The 17,791-nt window shown below is 31.8% G+C and overlaps 1 protein-coding gene across 2 annotated transcripts in view; it reads left to right on the forward strand.

Annotated features, from left to right (window-relative positions):
* The window catches only part of Fbxo42 (F-box protein 42), a 96,213-nt gene extending 80,678 nt beyond the window's left edge, over positions 1 to 15,535 (forward strand). For both annotated transcript variants that reach the window (XM_085825789.1, XM_085825790.1), the window contains one exon: positions 3,908 to 15,535. In XM_085825789.1, the coding sequence (XP_085681915.1) occupies positions 3,908 to 4,229 (322 nt within the window). In that variant the 3' untranslated portion in view covers positions 4,230 to 15,535. The remainder of the gene's footprint in view (positions 1 to 3,907) is intronic.
* The last annotated feature ends 2,256 nt before the right edge of the window (positions 15,536 to 17,791 follow it).

The raw sequence follows: 17,791 nt of genomic DNA on the forward strand, positions 1-17,791 counted from the left end.
TTACATCTAAAAAGGAGCGAGGCCAGAATATTTACAGAAAAGTTTTTATACAGTTTAATTACATCATTTCTTATCCTTCTTTATAGTTCTAGATAAGCTTATTATTACTTCTTAGTTTAAGGATTAAATTTGATATTCAACATCAGCTTTAAGAAGATAATAATAAATCTTGTAGGTGTGCTACTTTCCATAAGTACCGTAATTTCCGGAAGAAAGGCCGCATCAGCGTAAACGCCGCACTCGAGAAAAATGGTGGGAAAAAAATTTAAATTACACAGAAACGCCGCATCAGCGTAAACGCCGCAATAGATTAAATTGCGCGTGACATCGTCGTGGGCCGTATAGATGCAAAATCTCAACCTAAGTCCTGATATATGACATACCAGTTAAGAAAAATGCATAAAATGAAACCATAACTCAAAAATAAATTAAAGGTAAGAAATGTATAGCTTCTGTGCCGTTTAGAGACATTTTCAAAAATTTTCCGCTCCCTAATTAAAAACTATTCAACAAGTACTTGTACCCAAACTGATGGGATCTGTATTTGGCAGAATGCCAAGAAAAAACTATTCAACAAGTACTATTAAAAACTATTCAACAAGTACTTGTACCCAAACTGATGGGATCTGTATTTGGCAGAATGCCAAGAAAAATCCATTCATGCTGAAGGGGAAATAGGTCAGAGTTCGTTATTTCGAGGCAGGTGGAGTCGTGTCCGCCTTTGAAAAAAATTGCAGAAAAGGCAGGGGTGGGAAAAGGATGGGTCCTGGAAGATTCATCGAATGGCAGAGGAGAGAGACTATTCAAACTGATGACAATGTTGATTTGAAAGGGGGAAGAGTGTTATTGTTCTGAGATCTCGTTTAGGGTGAATAAGGCATGTAGGTCCGTTCAAGGGAAAGAATGTAAACAAAATAACGTTCGCAAAAAGCAACTGAGTGGTGTTTTGTGTGGAAAAAGCACCAGTCTATGCACAATGACAAGGCCATCCAAACTATGTACAATGACCATCATAGGAAATATTTTATTTTTAGTGCACCTAAACGCCGCATGGGTAGAAACGCTGCACCCGCTGAAAATTTAAGTTTTAAATACGTAAACGCCGCGGCGTTTCTTCCGGAAATTACGGTATATGTGTGTGAAGTAAAACATTGTGAAACTGTTTTTAATGAAAAAGTAATTAAAAGCAGTTTCACAGTAATTTAAGTCCTTAACTTTATGCAGATTTTTTTAATCTATTAATTTGATTGTGTATTGTGTTTCTGGTGACTTTCCTGTAGATATTAGATTTCCAGTTAACCCTTTGCGGCGCACTATACGTTAACGTCGGAATTTCAACAACAAAAAACAAAAAAAAGTTGTATGCAGTCTATTTAGTCCTAAAGGAGTATACAGGTAAAATTTTGTAAAAGATGCACTTACCGTTTTAATTCTGTAGGTGTTCCATGAGGTGGAACACTGCGCCGCCAGAGCTTTTAAAAGTGCGACTAAGCGAGCATTGCAGTGAAGCACGAAAATGAATAGAAGCGTTTGTATAAGAATGAAAAAACTCTGTATTATGGCTGTATACATGGTTTCCTGGATATACACAATATTCTTGAATATATACGGATAAATGAGATAAATATCAATATATACAAGTCCTATATACAAAAATATTTACAAATTTTCGGAAAGAGTTAGACCTCTCTGCGCCATTTATGGGAAATTAATAATAAAAAAATTAACTACGGTTAATATTAACAATAAAAAAAAATAAGCCTATGATATATACATACACGAAAAATATATACACAATTATGAGACTAAAAAGCGACAGCAAAAAATTCGCGCAGGTCTAAGTAAAGATGAGTCAAGCTACTAATAAAATTACCGCCTTAAAAAAAAATTAGTCCCAAAAAATTCGAGATGTCAATATTAGGACTTTTATAACACAAAACAGACCTCACCCCTCAATACTGCTTTGTTTCAATTCATTCCCCCCCCCAAAGCAACGGAAACAGAAAACGTAAACAACGGATGTTCTCTCCTAAGCAGATGTTCTGATTCGTAACAGCATGAGATCGCTAAAGGCGCAGTGTTCTTGCTAATGGAACACCAGGGTTTATTCAATGATTCTGCGTATGGTTTTTGTCTGAAAGATTAAAAAAAATATAGAACAGATAATTTGGAAAGCCAGCAAAATTATGCCTAATTTTTTTTTTCCAAATAAAATTTTTTATGTCATTAAAAAAATAGAGAAAATTACTTGAAAAAATGTGGATTTTAATAACACATAATAAATGAAAATTCTGTGTCTCCTTGTGATATGCTGCTATCTACTGTTTGAAAAGAAAAGTTCAAAGTATATTATAAAGACATTTTTACCTATTTACGGTTTAATTTAAAGGTTTCAGAAGCGATTCAATTTGGGTGTTCCATGTAGTGGAACACTGAGCCGCAAAGGGTTAATAAGTTTAATTGTAGAAAAATAAAAAAAAGTATTTTTTTCGTCAAAAAATTTGTTTTATAATTAATGATATGAAGATCAAGATATTCTATTTCTTGTTGATATTTATTGGTTTTATTAATTTTTAAGAAAGAAGGGTAGATTTGGAATTTGCCTTTATCTAATTTAGGGATAGTAAATTTTTTGTGTAAGAGCTTGTGTCTTTTGCTGAATCTTGTTTCTATTTAAATCACCTGAAAGTTTTAACTTATTAATCTGTTGTTTTATTTTGTTAAAACTTTTTCTTTCCATTCAAAGAATGTTTTACTAGGTAGATTAAGTTTATAAATTGCTTTGAAAATAAATTCATTGAGGTTCTATCAATATTAAAGGCAGTTTAAGTTTTTAATGCTGTAGACTAGCCTAATTTTAGTTTCTAATTTCATCAGTTCTCTTAATTGCTTTTTGATATTGGACAATGGCTAATTTTCTTGTAATGATATGCTTATGGTGTTTGTTGAGAAATGGAAGATATTCTGTCATAGTACAGTTACAGTTTGCAGTAGGATTAAGATCTTGATCCAGTGACTTAAAATTTTTTTAGATTTAAAAGAAGGTATGATACGTGCTGTAATTGCTGAGAAGTGTTTTTGGTGATTTTTTAAATACTTTGCAAAAATTGATTTGGTCATATTTAGGGTAAAAGGAATTTATTTCACAGTAATATTGATTTGTATTTATTTTTTGATTTGAAAGTTTGTATTTACAAAATTCTAGAATCAGGTCCTTAATAATATTTGCATAGTATATTGAAATTGGAAATAGTTAATAATGAATGTTAAGAATTTACTAGTCTAAGTGTGCAACTGATTAATTAGATTTTTAGGGAAATTTTCTGAAGAGAGAAATTTTTCAACATAATCTTGTAGGACCCACAAAATTTTTTTATTGTTTTTACAACTTCCTCTTTTCCTCTGTTGTTTTTTTTTTTATAAAAAAGTTGAAATTGGCAGTATGTCGAAAAATTTCTATATTCTTTGTGTTGCAGAATATGTGTGTTAAGACCATAAGTGTAAAGCATTTTCATTTTTGGACCTGATTCTAGATTTTTGTAAATACAAACTTTCAAATCGCAAAATAAATTTAATATTGATTAAGAGATAATTGGTAATGATCGGTACTTATTTATGCATCTGTGTAATGATTAAAGAGATTATAGAGTGATCGGTAATTATTTATGCATCAGTGATGCACAACAAAAGTTCAGTATTTAGAAAGCATCACATTTCCATTAACATCATGACTGACTAATAAGCTGAAATTTTGAATTTCATCCTTATTAAATTAAACAAGATTTATATATTTTTATTAAAAGAGTATAATTTATATGTTGTAACTGATATGTCCTTAATAGCTTCTTTATTATCTTAAGCTGTTTTGATATAATTTATGTATTTATTAAATGTTATGTACTTTCAGTTTTCCTATGGTTTCTTCAAAAGTATTCCAGAAACACACTTGTTCTCACATAGTAACAGCCAAAAATCCAATGTGTTTATATGTTTTGGACATTAGTACTGCATCATCAGAGGGATATGTTACTTGGAGAATGTTGAAGAATCAGTCACCCTCTGCACCTGAAGAAGTTATTTTACACTCTTTAGTGCTTGGGAAAGGTGAACTTATTATGTTTGGAGGAATCCAGAAAGACTTAAATTCAAGGCAGCAAGAAGGCGAGACAGTGCACGAAGTTGTTTCAAACTCTTTACATTTTATGACTGCTGAGCATTTTGTGATTTGATGAGACATTCATGCTGTAAAATTTTCACTTTAATGAAAGTTTTTTTTTTTTTCTTTTTTTTCTTTTTTAAACTGTGGCTTCAGAAATGCCTGGCAGTTTTGTGATGGAAAATAAGAAAAGAAAAGTTTAACAGAAAGCTGGATTGTTCAAATTTGAGTTTTGTGCATTACTTTTTCCATGCATTTTTCAGAGACTTTCAGAAGACTGAAATTTATTTTTAAAATGCAATCAGTAATTAGCTATGCGTAAATACGATTATATTTCCATAATAATCAAGTTTCTTTAACAAAGAGCATTTACTTAGCACTATGGCCAAAGCATATGCTGTGAATAGCAAATTTTTATTGTTAATTTGTAATATAATTCTCTTCTTATGCAGCTGTATTGTATATATTAAATATTTTATTGTAAACTGAAATTGAGAAGAAGTCATGACGGTATTAAACAGATCTTTCTTGTCAGTTAATGTGTTTTGTGTGCTATTTAGTTAATTCTTTTGTGAAAATATGATGAAAATGTATGAAGAACAGTTTTCGAGTGATGATTAATGATTGCATTGAATTCTTAATATTTTTTAACAGTGGTAGTAACTATATATTGATTTTGAATAATATTTGAAATCCTTCCTGTATAACTTTAAACCATTCTATTCTGTATAATAACAACATCATAGTTATTTTTCTTACCTTGCATTTTTTTTTTAATATATTTAGTTGGATTTTATTATTGAAATAAGTATTTATGTTTTACAACCATTATTGCCTCAGAGCTGTGAGGCTGTAGTTACCCAACCTAGCATGAGCTGAAGTTTTAATTTCAGGAGTAAAATTAGTCAAAATTAAGATGTTGGATTAACTTCTGTATTTTACAGTTTTAATATGATTAATGGATTCACTTTCATGATAAAGGCCATCCAACCAGAGTGATTAATATTTCTAAAACCGAAGAGAGGTGGAAAATGATGCAAAGGTTCATGTTCTGTAGAAAAGTATGTAATGATTAAAAAAAAAAAAAAAATTAGCTGCTGAATTGTTGCAGTTTGGCAATTTAAAAAAAAAATGTAAAAAATAAGACTATTTGATAATACAGCTCCCTTTTTCTAACCATCCGAAGTCTCAAAATACCATTTTAGCTTCAAATGAGTCAGAAATGTAAAATGAATTAATCAAACATGACCAAAGCTAAACATGTAAGTTGCATAATATGAAAAGCAAAATTTAATTTTTGAAAAATGGGGCCAGAAGGCAAAGAATTTTGAAATTATTCTATCACTGAAAAGGGTTGTTTATATATCGCACAAATATTTATGAAATACTAACTACACATTTCATATAATTTACATCACATTTTAGGTACTTTTTGGGAGACTAAAACTATAATATATGCTATACTGATTACATGTACCAAATTTTGATCAAATTGCATGTTTGATAGCTACAAATAATTACAAATTGTGTGAACTGATATAACAGTTGAATTTGTATTTATTGCTCTTAAGTTGACAGCAGAAATATGTGGCTTAACCGCTATAGAGTCGGAAATCTTCTCATTTGCAAAATGAAATGAAATTTGGCAACAGTCTGTTTTTATGCTAATAATATATAATAAGTAGTTATATGGGTCAGACATAACGAATTTGATAACTTCAGAATATAGACTTCCATTTTGTAAAAATGTGGATGACGCAAAGCATTTCTGATAGAGCAATGTAAAGAAGCAATACTAAGTGCTCACATCCCCCTTCCCCATTTTTTCCCCTTTTTTTTTTCTTTTGTGAATATGCTTTGCTTATTTTTTTATTATCTGAGAGAATTCAGCAGCTGATTTTGTTTAATATATTCCTTTTGAGTATTTAGAATTAGGTAGTTCCCCCCCCCAAATCTATGTAACATTCCAGTTGAAAATTTTCCTTTGATAGTGAAAGCTGTATATAGAAGTGTATGGTACTTATGAAGTTCTAGGAATTCTTTATTACGCTTGAATAGTTGTTAAAATTTAAAATATATTAATTTGACAGAAACTACTTATATTTATTTTTTTATGAAAAATAATTAGCTTAGAAATATTTGTCTACATACTGAAACAAAAAAATTACTTTCACAAACAATTTTCACAGTATTTTGCAAGTGATCGCAATAATATTACTCTTCTGAAAATTTATAAATGCTAAACTTTATTAAACTGCATACAAGTTTTGCTTTTGTATAGTATTAATATTACCTTTTTTTTTTACCTAGTTTATTAAGCCATAAAAAGATTATACTGAATTGAATAGCAAAATTCAGTATTACATGATTTTTCTAATTATTTGAAATAAATATATTAAAAGAAAACTGTAAATGAACCAAAAAAATTGTTGATTTAAAATCTGCAAATTTTAAATACAAATTTTGTATTTCTGATGTAAGTTAAAAATTAAAAACCTGTATTGTTACAATTTCCCTAGTTTTTTTTCGCTAACTCAAACAGTCATTTTTCGTTGTAATTCCTCATTTTCATACCCAGAAATATAAACACAAACAATATCATTTTTGGGCTGATTTTTCCTGTCCTTAAATTAATGGACTTCCAGTAGAGGAGTTATTATTGTAAAAAATACAACGGTCAAGTAATAATAATTATTATGACAAATCTTGTATAATGTAACAAGAAAAGCCAAGCTATGCTGGAAGTCTATTTAACATTGAGGTAAATGGCTGTTTCTCTAAATTGGCGAGATATCGCCAAGCTAGTGATGGTTTGGGCGATAATTTTTATCGCCAAACTTGGGAATCATTTGGCCTATGTAACTATAAGTATATCCGGCCTATATATGCAACTATAACTGTATATGCCTTTCAGTAATTTCGAAAAATGGAAGGTACTGGAGATTTCTCGTTGGCTGGAGTAAAACTATTACAAATTCAGAGAGAGCAACAGTTATCTGTATTTTTTAGTTCAGAGTAGACTTTGGAATATTGAGGAATCGCCATGTGACATTTGCTGTTTAGAGGTACTTTGCATTGCATTGCGTTTAAGTTCTTAGTAGTTTGAGGTGGTAACTACTGTTTGTGCTCTGTCCTGCTGAGAAGAGCTGTATAAGTACTTTTGTGGAAAGTTCCGAAACTGTAAAGGGTTTCTTTTGCAAAAATAATTGTTTATCAATCTGTCATCTGTTCTGCATGCATTCAATCCATTACAAACCCATACGCAGGCAACATTATTATTTGTCAGCTATGTTTTGTAAAATCAACTAACACTTTTCATAGCTGAAAAACTCTTTCATTTAATGTTGTCATGATTTGATGAACACCACGCATGCACACTTTAGCCTAATGGTGTGCATTTTCTCTTTTTCCCATGTGACACAGAGTCGAGATTGCAACAAGAAGAGAATGTCACGATAAGGATATGTTAGGCTGTAAGTCAGCGGAAATGTTATGTTATAAACTTTTACGCAAATTGTATCTGTTCATTTTGTTCGTGCTATAATAAAATGTTTGTCTAATACCATCTAGGTATACAATATGAAAATGCCCACATTACATCACATTTATGTTAAATATGTGCAGAATCTCATGATGGATATATCACAGTGAGGAGAGAGAGATATTTATAATAGATTATGAATTTCCTGGTTGTCAGAAAAGATAAGAAGTATTTTTTTTTTAATTTATTTTGTTGGAAATTGAAGTTTAACCATAACAGAAACGGCTGAAGCAGAGCTTGTGAAACTTAAGAAAGAACGCAAAGTTATTCGTTCAGCCATAATTAAAGTAACAGGTTTTATTTACTCTTTAATTGCTTCTTGTCATATAGAAGAACAGTTAAAAATTTTCAAAGTAAAATCAGTTTCTCTGGAAGCATTAGATGAAAAAATTAGAGATTTAACTGAAATGAAATTGAAATCAAAAGTGGTATGGAATATGAAGAAAAGATTTCAAAATGGTATTTCAGAGGCACGAAACTATTAAAAAAGGAAATGTTAACAATTCACTAGTTTCTAATGGTTCTTGTGATGGTAATACACTGGTTATCATAAATTAAGAAAAAATCATGATTACTGAAAAAGTTACATGTAGAATTTAATGAAACTTACCCGCAATATACAACACATAGTAAGGTATAAAATAACATAAAAAGATATTACCAAACAAATATGGTAGTATAGAAATTAGCACATGTATAAAATGAACAAATTGAAGGTGTCAGTTTGCTATAGGAAAAGTACCTTCAATATGGAATATGATCACCTGTAGAAGCACATACAGCAATGTGTGATGCTTTCATTTATACACTCTATCAGTTCTATAGGAAGCGAGAGCCATTGCTCTTGCAAAGCAGTTGCAAGCGTGACAAGGATTTGAGGGAGCGGATTGAGAGCAGCTAGACGTCTCCCTAAAGCATCCCAAACATGCTCGATAGGATTCAAGTCCGGGGATTGAGCTGGCCACTATATGCGCATAATTGTTGAAGATAATCATCTACAATGCGAGCCCTGTGTGGTCTTGCGTTGTCGTCCTGTAACGGGAAAGCATCACCTATTGCTCCAGCATATGGATGCACGTAAACATCAAGGATGTCATCTCTATAAATCTGAGCATCCACGGTTCCCCTTGGAAAGGCATGGAGGTCTGTGTCCACCCAAAGAGATGCCACCCCAAACACAGACACTGCCCCTTCCGTATGCATCTCTTTCATGGATGTTTGACGGATGATAATGGGTTCCAGGTTCTCTCCATATCAAATAACGCGTACTATCACTTTCTAGACTGAACTTGCACTCATCCGTAAAGAGAACTGCCCTCCATTGATCAGGTGTCCAGTGGACATGTTGTCGTGAAACTGAAAACGGTGCCGCCTATGGCGTGACGTGAGTGGCACACAAATGGCTGGTCGCCGTGCTTATAGACCACCTTCGTGAAGCCTTCTACGCACAGTTGACATTGACATGAACCTTCTGGTGGCTGCAGCAAGGGAGGATCTAAGAAAAGTCGGAGTAGCAGTTCTATTCCTGCGTGCACATAAGGTCAAATATCGGTCATTGGCGCTCGTTGTAGTAGTTGGCCGTCCTTGGCTGTATTCCGAAAGCAGTGCCACTAATTTGCATATCGCAGTTTTACTCAGCCACTCTTACCTGGCAATATATTCAAATTTTACATGGTTTGGCATATTTTTTAGAGAGTTATCGCTATTTTTGTGATTTTTCCTTAATTTATGATAACCAGTGTAGTAATGTATCTATTATTTTTAGTATTATTTATAGAAGCTCTGATTACAGTGTTAATTGCCAAAAATGATGATTGATACATTTAATGGAAATGGCTGAAATGTGACAAACATCTTACATTTACAGTACGGCCTTGGTGTGATACTGAAAATAGTGCTTAACACCAAAATGACGTGTTTGAACCCATCCAATATATCACCAGTCGCTGAAAGTTGCCAAATATTGTATGTACGGTATACTAAGATCAGATCTAATTACAACCTGTGCGAAGTTCGAATGATATTCATGCTTTTATGAAATTATATGATACTTGTCACGTACAAGTAAGGTCGCTAAATTCATTAGGAATTAAAACTGAATCATACAGAAGTTTACTTTGTCCGTTACTAATGAAATATAAAGCTGATGAAGAAAATTTTGATGTCGAAGACCACATGAAATTTATAAAATGGGAAACTGAAAGTCACGAACTAACTTCATTAAATTTATATCTTGCTCTGATAGTTTTGCAAATTTGTGTGAAAAGCATTTTATTCCCCCTAATGGAAAAACGATACAATTCCCACACTCATAATTCTTTCAACGGCAACACTGTTGGCTCCAGTAATTGCAATAACGTAAACAAAACTACAGTTCCTCGACCTCTTTCTTGTTTATTTTGTAGAAGCAAAGATCGGGTTTTGGAAAAATGTGTTATGTTGCTGAAAGAAGGAAAAAAAAAAAAAAAAAAAGAGTTTAAAAAATTCTAATTGGTGCTTTCTTTATTTGGAAAGGAAATGCAGAACAAAAAATTGCCCTTCTCAGTTGAAATGTTAAAAATGTATATCTATCATAGCATATCATTGTTACACAAAGATAAGTAAAAGTTTAATAAGGAAGAAATTACGAATAACTCTAACCTTAAAAAAATTCTTCTAAATATTTTAATGTAAATCAAGAAGGAAAAAGTGAATTAATTGATGACTTACTGACTGTTAAATTTATTTGTGATGGTAAATTAATGCAGTAGTAGATATAGGCACGCAAGTAAACTGTTATTAAGATACACTGCTCGAGATTGAAAATGTAACACCAAGAAGGAGTAGTCAGAAAGTGATGAAATTTGGAAAAAAGACAGAAGCAGCAATAAGCGATCTTTATTTCAAAATGATAGTCAGAATACAGAGCGAGAAAGGCGTCGGCTCAGTAGGATGCAGGACCACCGTGGACAGCGATGCACGAAGAAACACATCTAGGTATAGAGTCAATAAGAGTGCGGATGGTGTCCTGGGGGATGGCTCTTCATTTCCTTTCAACCATTTGCCACACTTCGTCTTCTGAACGAGGCTGGGGCAGAGTCTGCTAACGGCCTCCAGTCACATCCCACACATGTTCGATTTGTGACAGGTCAGGAGAGTACGGTGGCCTGGGAAGCATCTGTATACCTTGCAGAGCATGTTGGCAGATGCGAGCACTGTGTGGTCGGGCGTTGTCCTGCTGAAAAATTGCATTAGGCAGCCCTGAAGATAGGATAGCGCCCCAAACCATTATGCCATGTTATCGCGCGGTAGGGCATTTCACAGTTACTGCTGGATTAGATCTGTCTCCACATCGACTTATGTGCCGAATGTCACTGAATAAACAGAAGCGTGACTCATCTGAGAACACGACGTTTCGCCATTTTGTCATCCACATCGCTCCAGTTCGGCACCATTCTAAATGTTAGTGTCTATGCTGTGGGGTCAATGGCAGTCTTCTTAACGGACGCGTGAGTGCAGGCCATGTTCAACCAAGTGATGGGAAATGGTTCTGGTCGACACGGGAACATCCAGGGTATCTTGCATATGCTGTGGAATCACGGTACAAGTGACTTGCGGGACTGCTACAGCTTGTCGGCGGATGCGTCGATCCACGCATGCTGACGTCACTCTGGCTGCACCTGCACCCCTCATTCTTCCCACATTTGCTTGTTCCAACAATGTTCGCCATAGCCGATGCACCATGCTCGCATCCATGTGGGTATCAGCTGCGATTTGACGTAAGGACCAACCCGCCCTTCTCAGTCTGATCACCATACCCCTCGTAAAATCGTCTATCTGCTGGAAGCGCCTTCATTGATGGCGGCCAGGCATTCCCTCCTATTATACGTATCTCCGGGACAAAAACCAACTTTCTTCTGTAATTTATCTGGCAGAAATAACGACACAAATATTGCCCATTCTGCACGTTCCTTCCCTTATATCTTACTTCACGTGCGTCGAAGAGCTGTGCATTTCACATCATGCGCATTACTCAGCGACGTGCGTCTACTCTAAAGTTTGCATAAATTTCTGACCACTCCTTCTTGGTGTTGCATTTTCAATGTCGAGCAGTTTCTGCTGGTACCCTTGAATAACTAATCTAGTTTTATAACGAGAAATGTGTCCTTCAATAGATTTTTTTTTCCTTATATACTCATTTTCAGTGTATAAGGGTTTTACTTTAAGACACATTTATGAAACTCCAGGTATCATTCTTTTTGGGCGCAGGGCTTGTTTCCATCTTCTCGTACTGAGCCTGAATAAGCTTCATTGTGTTACATTGAATCCATTGCTTCTTCCGTCAGTGCTCTATATTGTATTTATCGGGGGGGGGAGAGACAAGCTATACCTTTGTTTTCTCTTTGATATTGTCTTAATTCTGTATTTTGGGAAATATTCTCCTTTTCTGAATTATCTTTTAAAACCCTTTGCGGCGCACTATACGTTAACTTCGGAATTTCAACAAAAAAAGTTGTATGCAGTCTATTTAGTCCTAAAGGAGTATACAGGTAAAATTTTGTAAAAATTGCACTTACCCTTTTAATTCTGTGGGTGTTGCATGAGGCGGAACACTGCGTCGCCAGAGCTTTTAAAAGTGCGACTAAGCGAGCATTGCAGTGAAGCACGAAAATGAATAGAAGCGTTTGTATAAGAATGAAAAAACTCTGTATTATGGCTGTATACATGGTTTCCTGGATATACACAATATTCTTGAATATATACGGATAAATGAGGTAAATATCAATATATACAAGTCCTATATACAAAAATATTTACAAATTTTCGGAAAGAGTTAGACCTCTCTGCGCCATTTATGGGAAATTAATAATAAAAAAATTAACTACGGTTAATATTAACAATAAAGAAAAATAAGCCTATGATATATACATACACGAAAAATATATACACAATTATGAGACTAAAAAGCGACAGCAAAAAATTCGCGCAGGTCTAAGTAAAGATGAGTCAAGCTACTAATAAAATTACCGCCTTAAAAAAAAAAATTAGTCCCAAAAAATTCGAGATGTCAATATTACGACTTTCATAACACAAAACAGACCTCACCCCTCAATACTGCTTTGTTTGAATTCATCCCCCTCCCCAAAGCAACGGAAACAGAAAACGTAAACAACGGATGTTCTCTCCTAAGCAGATGTTCTGATTCGTAACAGCATGAGATCGCTAAAGGCGCAGTGTTCTTGCTAATGGAACACCAGGGTTTATTCAATGATTCTGCGTATGGTTTTTGTCTGAAAGATTAAAAAAAATATAGAACAGATAATTTGGAAAGCCAGCAAAATTATGCCTAATTTTTTTTTCCAAATAAAATTTTTTATGTCATTAAAAAAATAGAGAAAATTACTTGAAAAAAAGTGGATTTTAATAACACATAATAAATGAAAATTCTGTGTCTCCTTGTGATATGCTGCTATCTACTGTTTAAAAAGAAAAGTTCAAAGTATATTATAAAGACATTTTTACCTATTTACGGTTTAATTTAAAGGTTTCAGAAGCGATTCAATTTGGGTGTTCCATGTAGTGGAACACTGAGCCGCAAAGGGTTAATAAGTTTAATTGTAGAAAAATAAAAAAAAGTATTTTTTTCGTCAAAAAATTTGTTTTATAATTAATGATATGAAGATCAAGATATTCTATTTCTTGTTGATATTTATTGGTTTTATTAATTTTTAAGAAAGAAGGGTAGATTTGGAATTTGCCTTTATCTAATTTAGGGATAGTAAATTTTTTGTGTAAGAGCTTGTGTCTTTTGCTGAATCTTGTTTCTATTTAAATCACCTGAAAGTTTTAACTTATTAATCTGTTGTTTTATTTTGTTAAAACTTTTTCTTTCCATTCAAAGAATGTTTTACTAGGTAGATTAAGTTTATAAATTGCTTTGAAAATAAATTCATTGAGGTTCTATCAATATTAAAGGCAGTTTAAGTTTTTAATGCTGTAGACTAGCCTAATTTTAGTTTCTAATTTCATCAGTTCTCTTAATTGCTTTTTGATATTGGACAATGGCTAATTTTCTTGTAATGATATGCTTATGGTGTTTGTTGAGAAATGGAAGATATTTTGTCATAGTACAGTTACAGTTTGCAGTAGGATTAAGATCTTGATCCAGTGACTTAAAATTTTTTTAGATTTAAAAGAAGGTATGATACGTGCTGTAATTGCTGAGAAGTGTTTTTGGTGATTTTTTAAATACTTTGCAAAAATTGATTTGGTCATATTTAGGGTAAAAGGAATTTATTTCACAGTAATATTGATTTGTATTTATTTTTTGATTTGAATTTTTTTTACCTAGTTTATTAAGCCATAAAAAGATTATACTGAATTGAATAGCAAAATTCAGTATTACATGATTTTTCTAATTATTTGAAATAAATATATTAAAAGAAAACTGTAAGTGTGCAACTGATTAATTAGATTTTTAGGGAAATTTTCTGAAGAGAGAAATTTTTCAACATAATCTTGTAGGACCCACAAAATTTTTTTATTGTTTTTACAACTTCCTCTTTTCCTCTGTTGTTTTTTTTTTTTTTTTATAAAAAAGTTGAAATTGGCAGTATGTCGAAAAATTTCTATATTCTTTGTGTTGCAGAATATATGTGTTAAGACCATAAGTGTAAAGCATTTTCATTTTTGGACCTGATTCTAGATTTTTGTAAATACAAACTTTCAAATCGCAAAATAAATTTAATATTGATTAAGAGATAATTGGTAATGATCGGTACTTATTTATGCATCTGTGTAATGATTAAAGAGATTATAGAGTGATCGGTAATTATTTATGCATCAGTGATGCACAACAAAAGTTCAGTATTTAGAAAGCATCACATTTCCATTAACATCATGACTGACTAATAAGCTGAAATTTTGAATTTCATCCTTATTAAATTAAACAAGATTTATATATTTTTATTAAAAGAGTATAATTTATATGTTGTAACTGATATGTCCTTAATAGCTTCTTTATTATCTTAAGCTGTTTTGATATAATTTATGTATTTATGAAATGTTATGTACTTTCAGTTTTCCTATGGTTTCTTCAAAAGTATTCCAGAAACACACTTGTTCTCACATAGTAACAGCCAAAAATCCAATGTGTTTATATGTTTTGGACATTAGTACTGCATCATCAGAGGGATATGTTACTTGGAGAATGTTGAAGAATCAGTCACCCTCTGCACCTGAAGAAGTTATTTTACACTCTTTAGTGCTTAGGAAAGGTGAACTTATTATGTTTGGAGGAATCCAGAAAGACTTAAATTCAAGGCAGCAAGAAGGCGAGACGGTGCACGAAGTTGTTTCAAACTCTTTACATTTTATGACTGCTGAGCATTTTGTGATTTGATGAGACATTCATGCTGTAAAATTTTCACTTTAATGAAAGTTTTTCTTTCTTTTTTTTCTTTTTTAAACTGTGGCTTCAGAAATGCCTGGCAGTTTTGTGATGGAAAATAACAAAAGAAAAGTTTAACAGAAAGCTGGATTGTTCAAATTTGAGTTTTGTGCATTACTTTTTCCATGCATTTTTCAGAGACTTTCAGAAGACTGAAATTTATTTTTAAAATGCAATCAGTAATTAGCTATGCGTAAATACGATTATATTTCCATAATAATCAAGTTTCTTTAACAAAGAGCATTTACTTAGCACTATGGCCAAAGCATATGCTGTGAATAGCAAATTTTTATTGTTAATTTGTAATATAATTCTCTTCTTATGCAGCTGTATTGTATATATTAAATATTTTATTGTAAACTGAAATTGAGAAGAAGTCATGACGGTATTAAACAGATCTTTCTTGTCAGTTAATGTGTTTTGTGTGCTATTTAGTTAATTCTTTTGTGAAAATATGATGAAAATGTATGAAGAACAGTTTTCGAGTGATGATTGTTGATTGCATTGAATTCTTAATATTTTTTAACAGTGGTAGTAACTATATATTGATTTTGAATAATATTTGAAATCCTTCCTGTATAACTTTAAACCATTCTATTCTGTATAATAACAACATCATAGTTATTTTTCTTACCTTGCATTTTTTTTTTAATATATTTAGTTGGATTTTATTATTGAAATAAGTATTTATGTTTTACAACCATTATTGCCTCAGAGCTGTGAGGCTGTAGTTTCCCAACCTAGCATGAGCTGAAGTTTTAATTTCGGGAGTAAAATTAGTCAAAATTAAGATGTTGGATTAACTTCTGTATTTTACAGTTTTAATATGATTAATGGATTCACTTTCGTGATAAAGGCCATCCAACCAGAGTGATTAATATTTCTAAAACCGAAGAGAGGTGGAAAATGATGCAAAGGTTCATGTTCTGTAGAAAAGTATGTAATGATGATAAAAAAAAAAAAAAAAAAATTAGCTGCTGAATTGCTGCAGTTTGGCAATTTAAAAAAAAAATGTAAAAAATAAGACTATTTGATAATACAGCTCCCTTTTTCTAACCATCCGAAGTCTCAAAATACCATTTTAGCTTCAAATGAGTCAGAAATGTAAAATGAATTAATCAAACATGACCAAAGCTAAACATGTAAGTTGCATAATATGAAAAGCAAAATTTAATTTTTGAAAAATGGGGCCAGAAGGCAAAGAATTTTGAAATTATTCTATCATTGAAAAGGGTTGTTTATATATCGCACAAATATTTATGAAATACTAACTACACATTTCATATAATTTACATCACATTTTAGGTACTTTTTGGGAGACTAAAACTATAATATATGCTATACTGATTACATGTACCAAATTTTGATCAAAGTGCATGTTTGATAGTTACAAATAATTACAAATTGTGTGAACTGATATAACAGTTGAATTTGTATTTATTGCTCTTAAGTTGACAGCAGAAATATGTGGCTTAACCGCTATAGAGTCGGAAATCTTCTCATTTGCAAAATGAAATGAAATTTGGCAACAGTCTGTTTTTATGCTAATAATATATAATAAGTAGTTATATGGGTCAGACATAACGAATTTGATAACTTCAGAATATAGACTTCCATTTTGTAAAAATGTGGATGACGCAAAGCATTTCTGATAGAGCAATGTAAAGAAGCAATACTAAGTGCTCACATCCCCCCCCCCATTTTTTTTCCTTTTTTTTTTTCTTTTGTGAATATGCTTTGCTTATTTTTTTATTATCTGAGAGAATTCAGCAGCTGATTTTGTTTAATATATTACTTTTGAGTATGTAGAATTAGGTAGTTCCCCCCCCCAAATCTATGTAACATTCCAGTTGAAAATTTTCCTTTGATAGTGAAAGCTGTATATAGAAGTGTATGGTACTTATGAAGTTCTAGGAATTCTTTATTACGCTTGAATAGTTGTTAAAATTTAAAATATATTAATTTGACAGAAACTACTTATATTTATTTTTTTATGAAAAATAATTAGCTTAGAAATATTTGTCTACATACTGAAACAAAAAAAGTACTTTCACAAACAATTTTCACAGTATTTTGCAAGTGATCGCAATAATATTACTCTTCTGAAAATTTATAAATGCTAAACTTTATTAAACTGCATACAAGTTTTGCTTTTGTATAGTATTAATATTACCTTTTTTTTTACCTAGTTTATTAAGCCATAAAAAGATTATACTGAATTGAATAGCAAAATTCAGTATTACATGATTTTTCTAATTATTTGAAATAAATATATTAAAAGAAAACTGTAAATGAAACAAAAAAATTGTTGATTTAAAATCTGCAAATTTTAAATACAAATTTTGTATTTCTGATGTAAGTTAAAAATTAAAAACCTGTATTGTTACAATTTCCCTAGTTTTTTTTCGCTAACTCAAACAGTCATTTTTCGTTGTAATTCCTCATTTTCATACCCAGAAATATAAACACAAACAATATCATTTTTGGGCTGATTTTTCCTGTCCTTAAATTAATGGACTTCCAGTAGAGGAGTTATTATTGTAAAAAATACAACGGTCAAGTAATAATAATTATTATGACAAATCTTGTATAATGTAACAAGAAAAGCCAAGCTATGCTGGAAGTCTATTTAACATTGAGGTAAATGGCTGTTTCTCTAAATTGG

Source organism: Stegodyphus dumicola, chromosome 10 (genome assembly GCF_044657685.1).
Source record: "Stegodyphus dumicola isolate Sdum_Otavi_A_Nest chromosome 10, ASM4465768v1".
NCBI lineage: Eukaryota > Metazoa > Arthropoda > Arachnida > Araneae > Eresidae > Stegodyphus > Stegodyphus dumicola.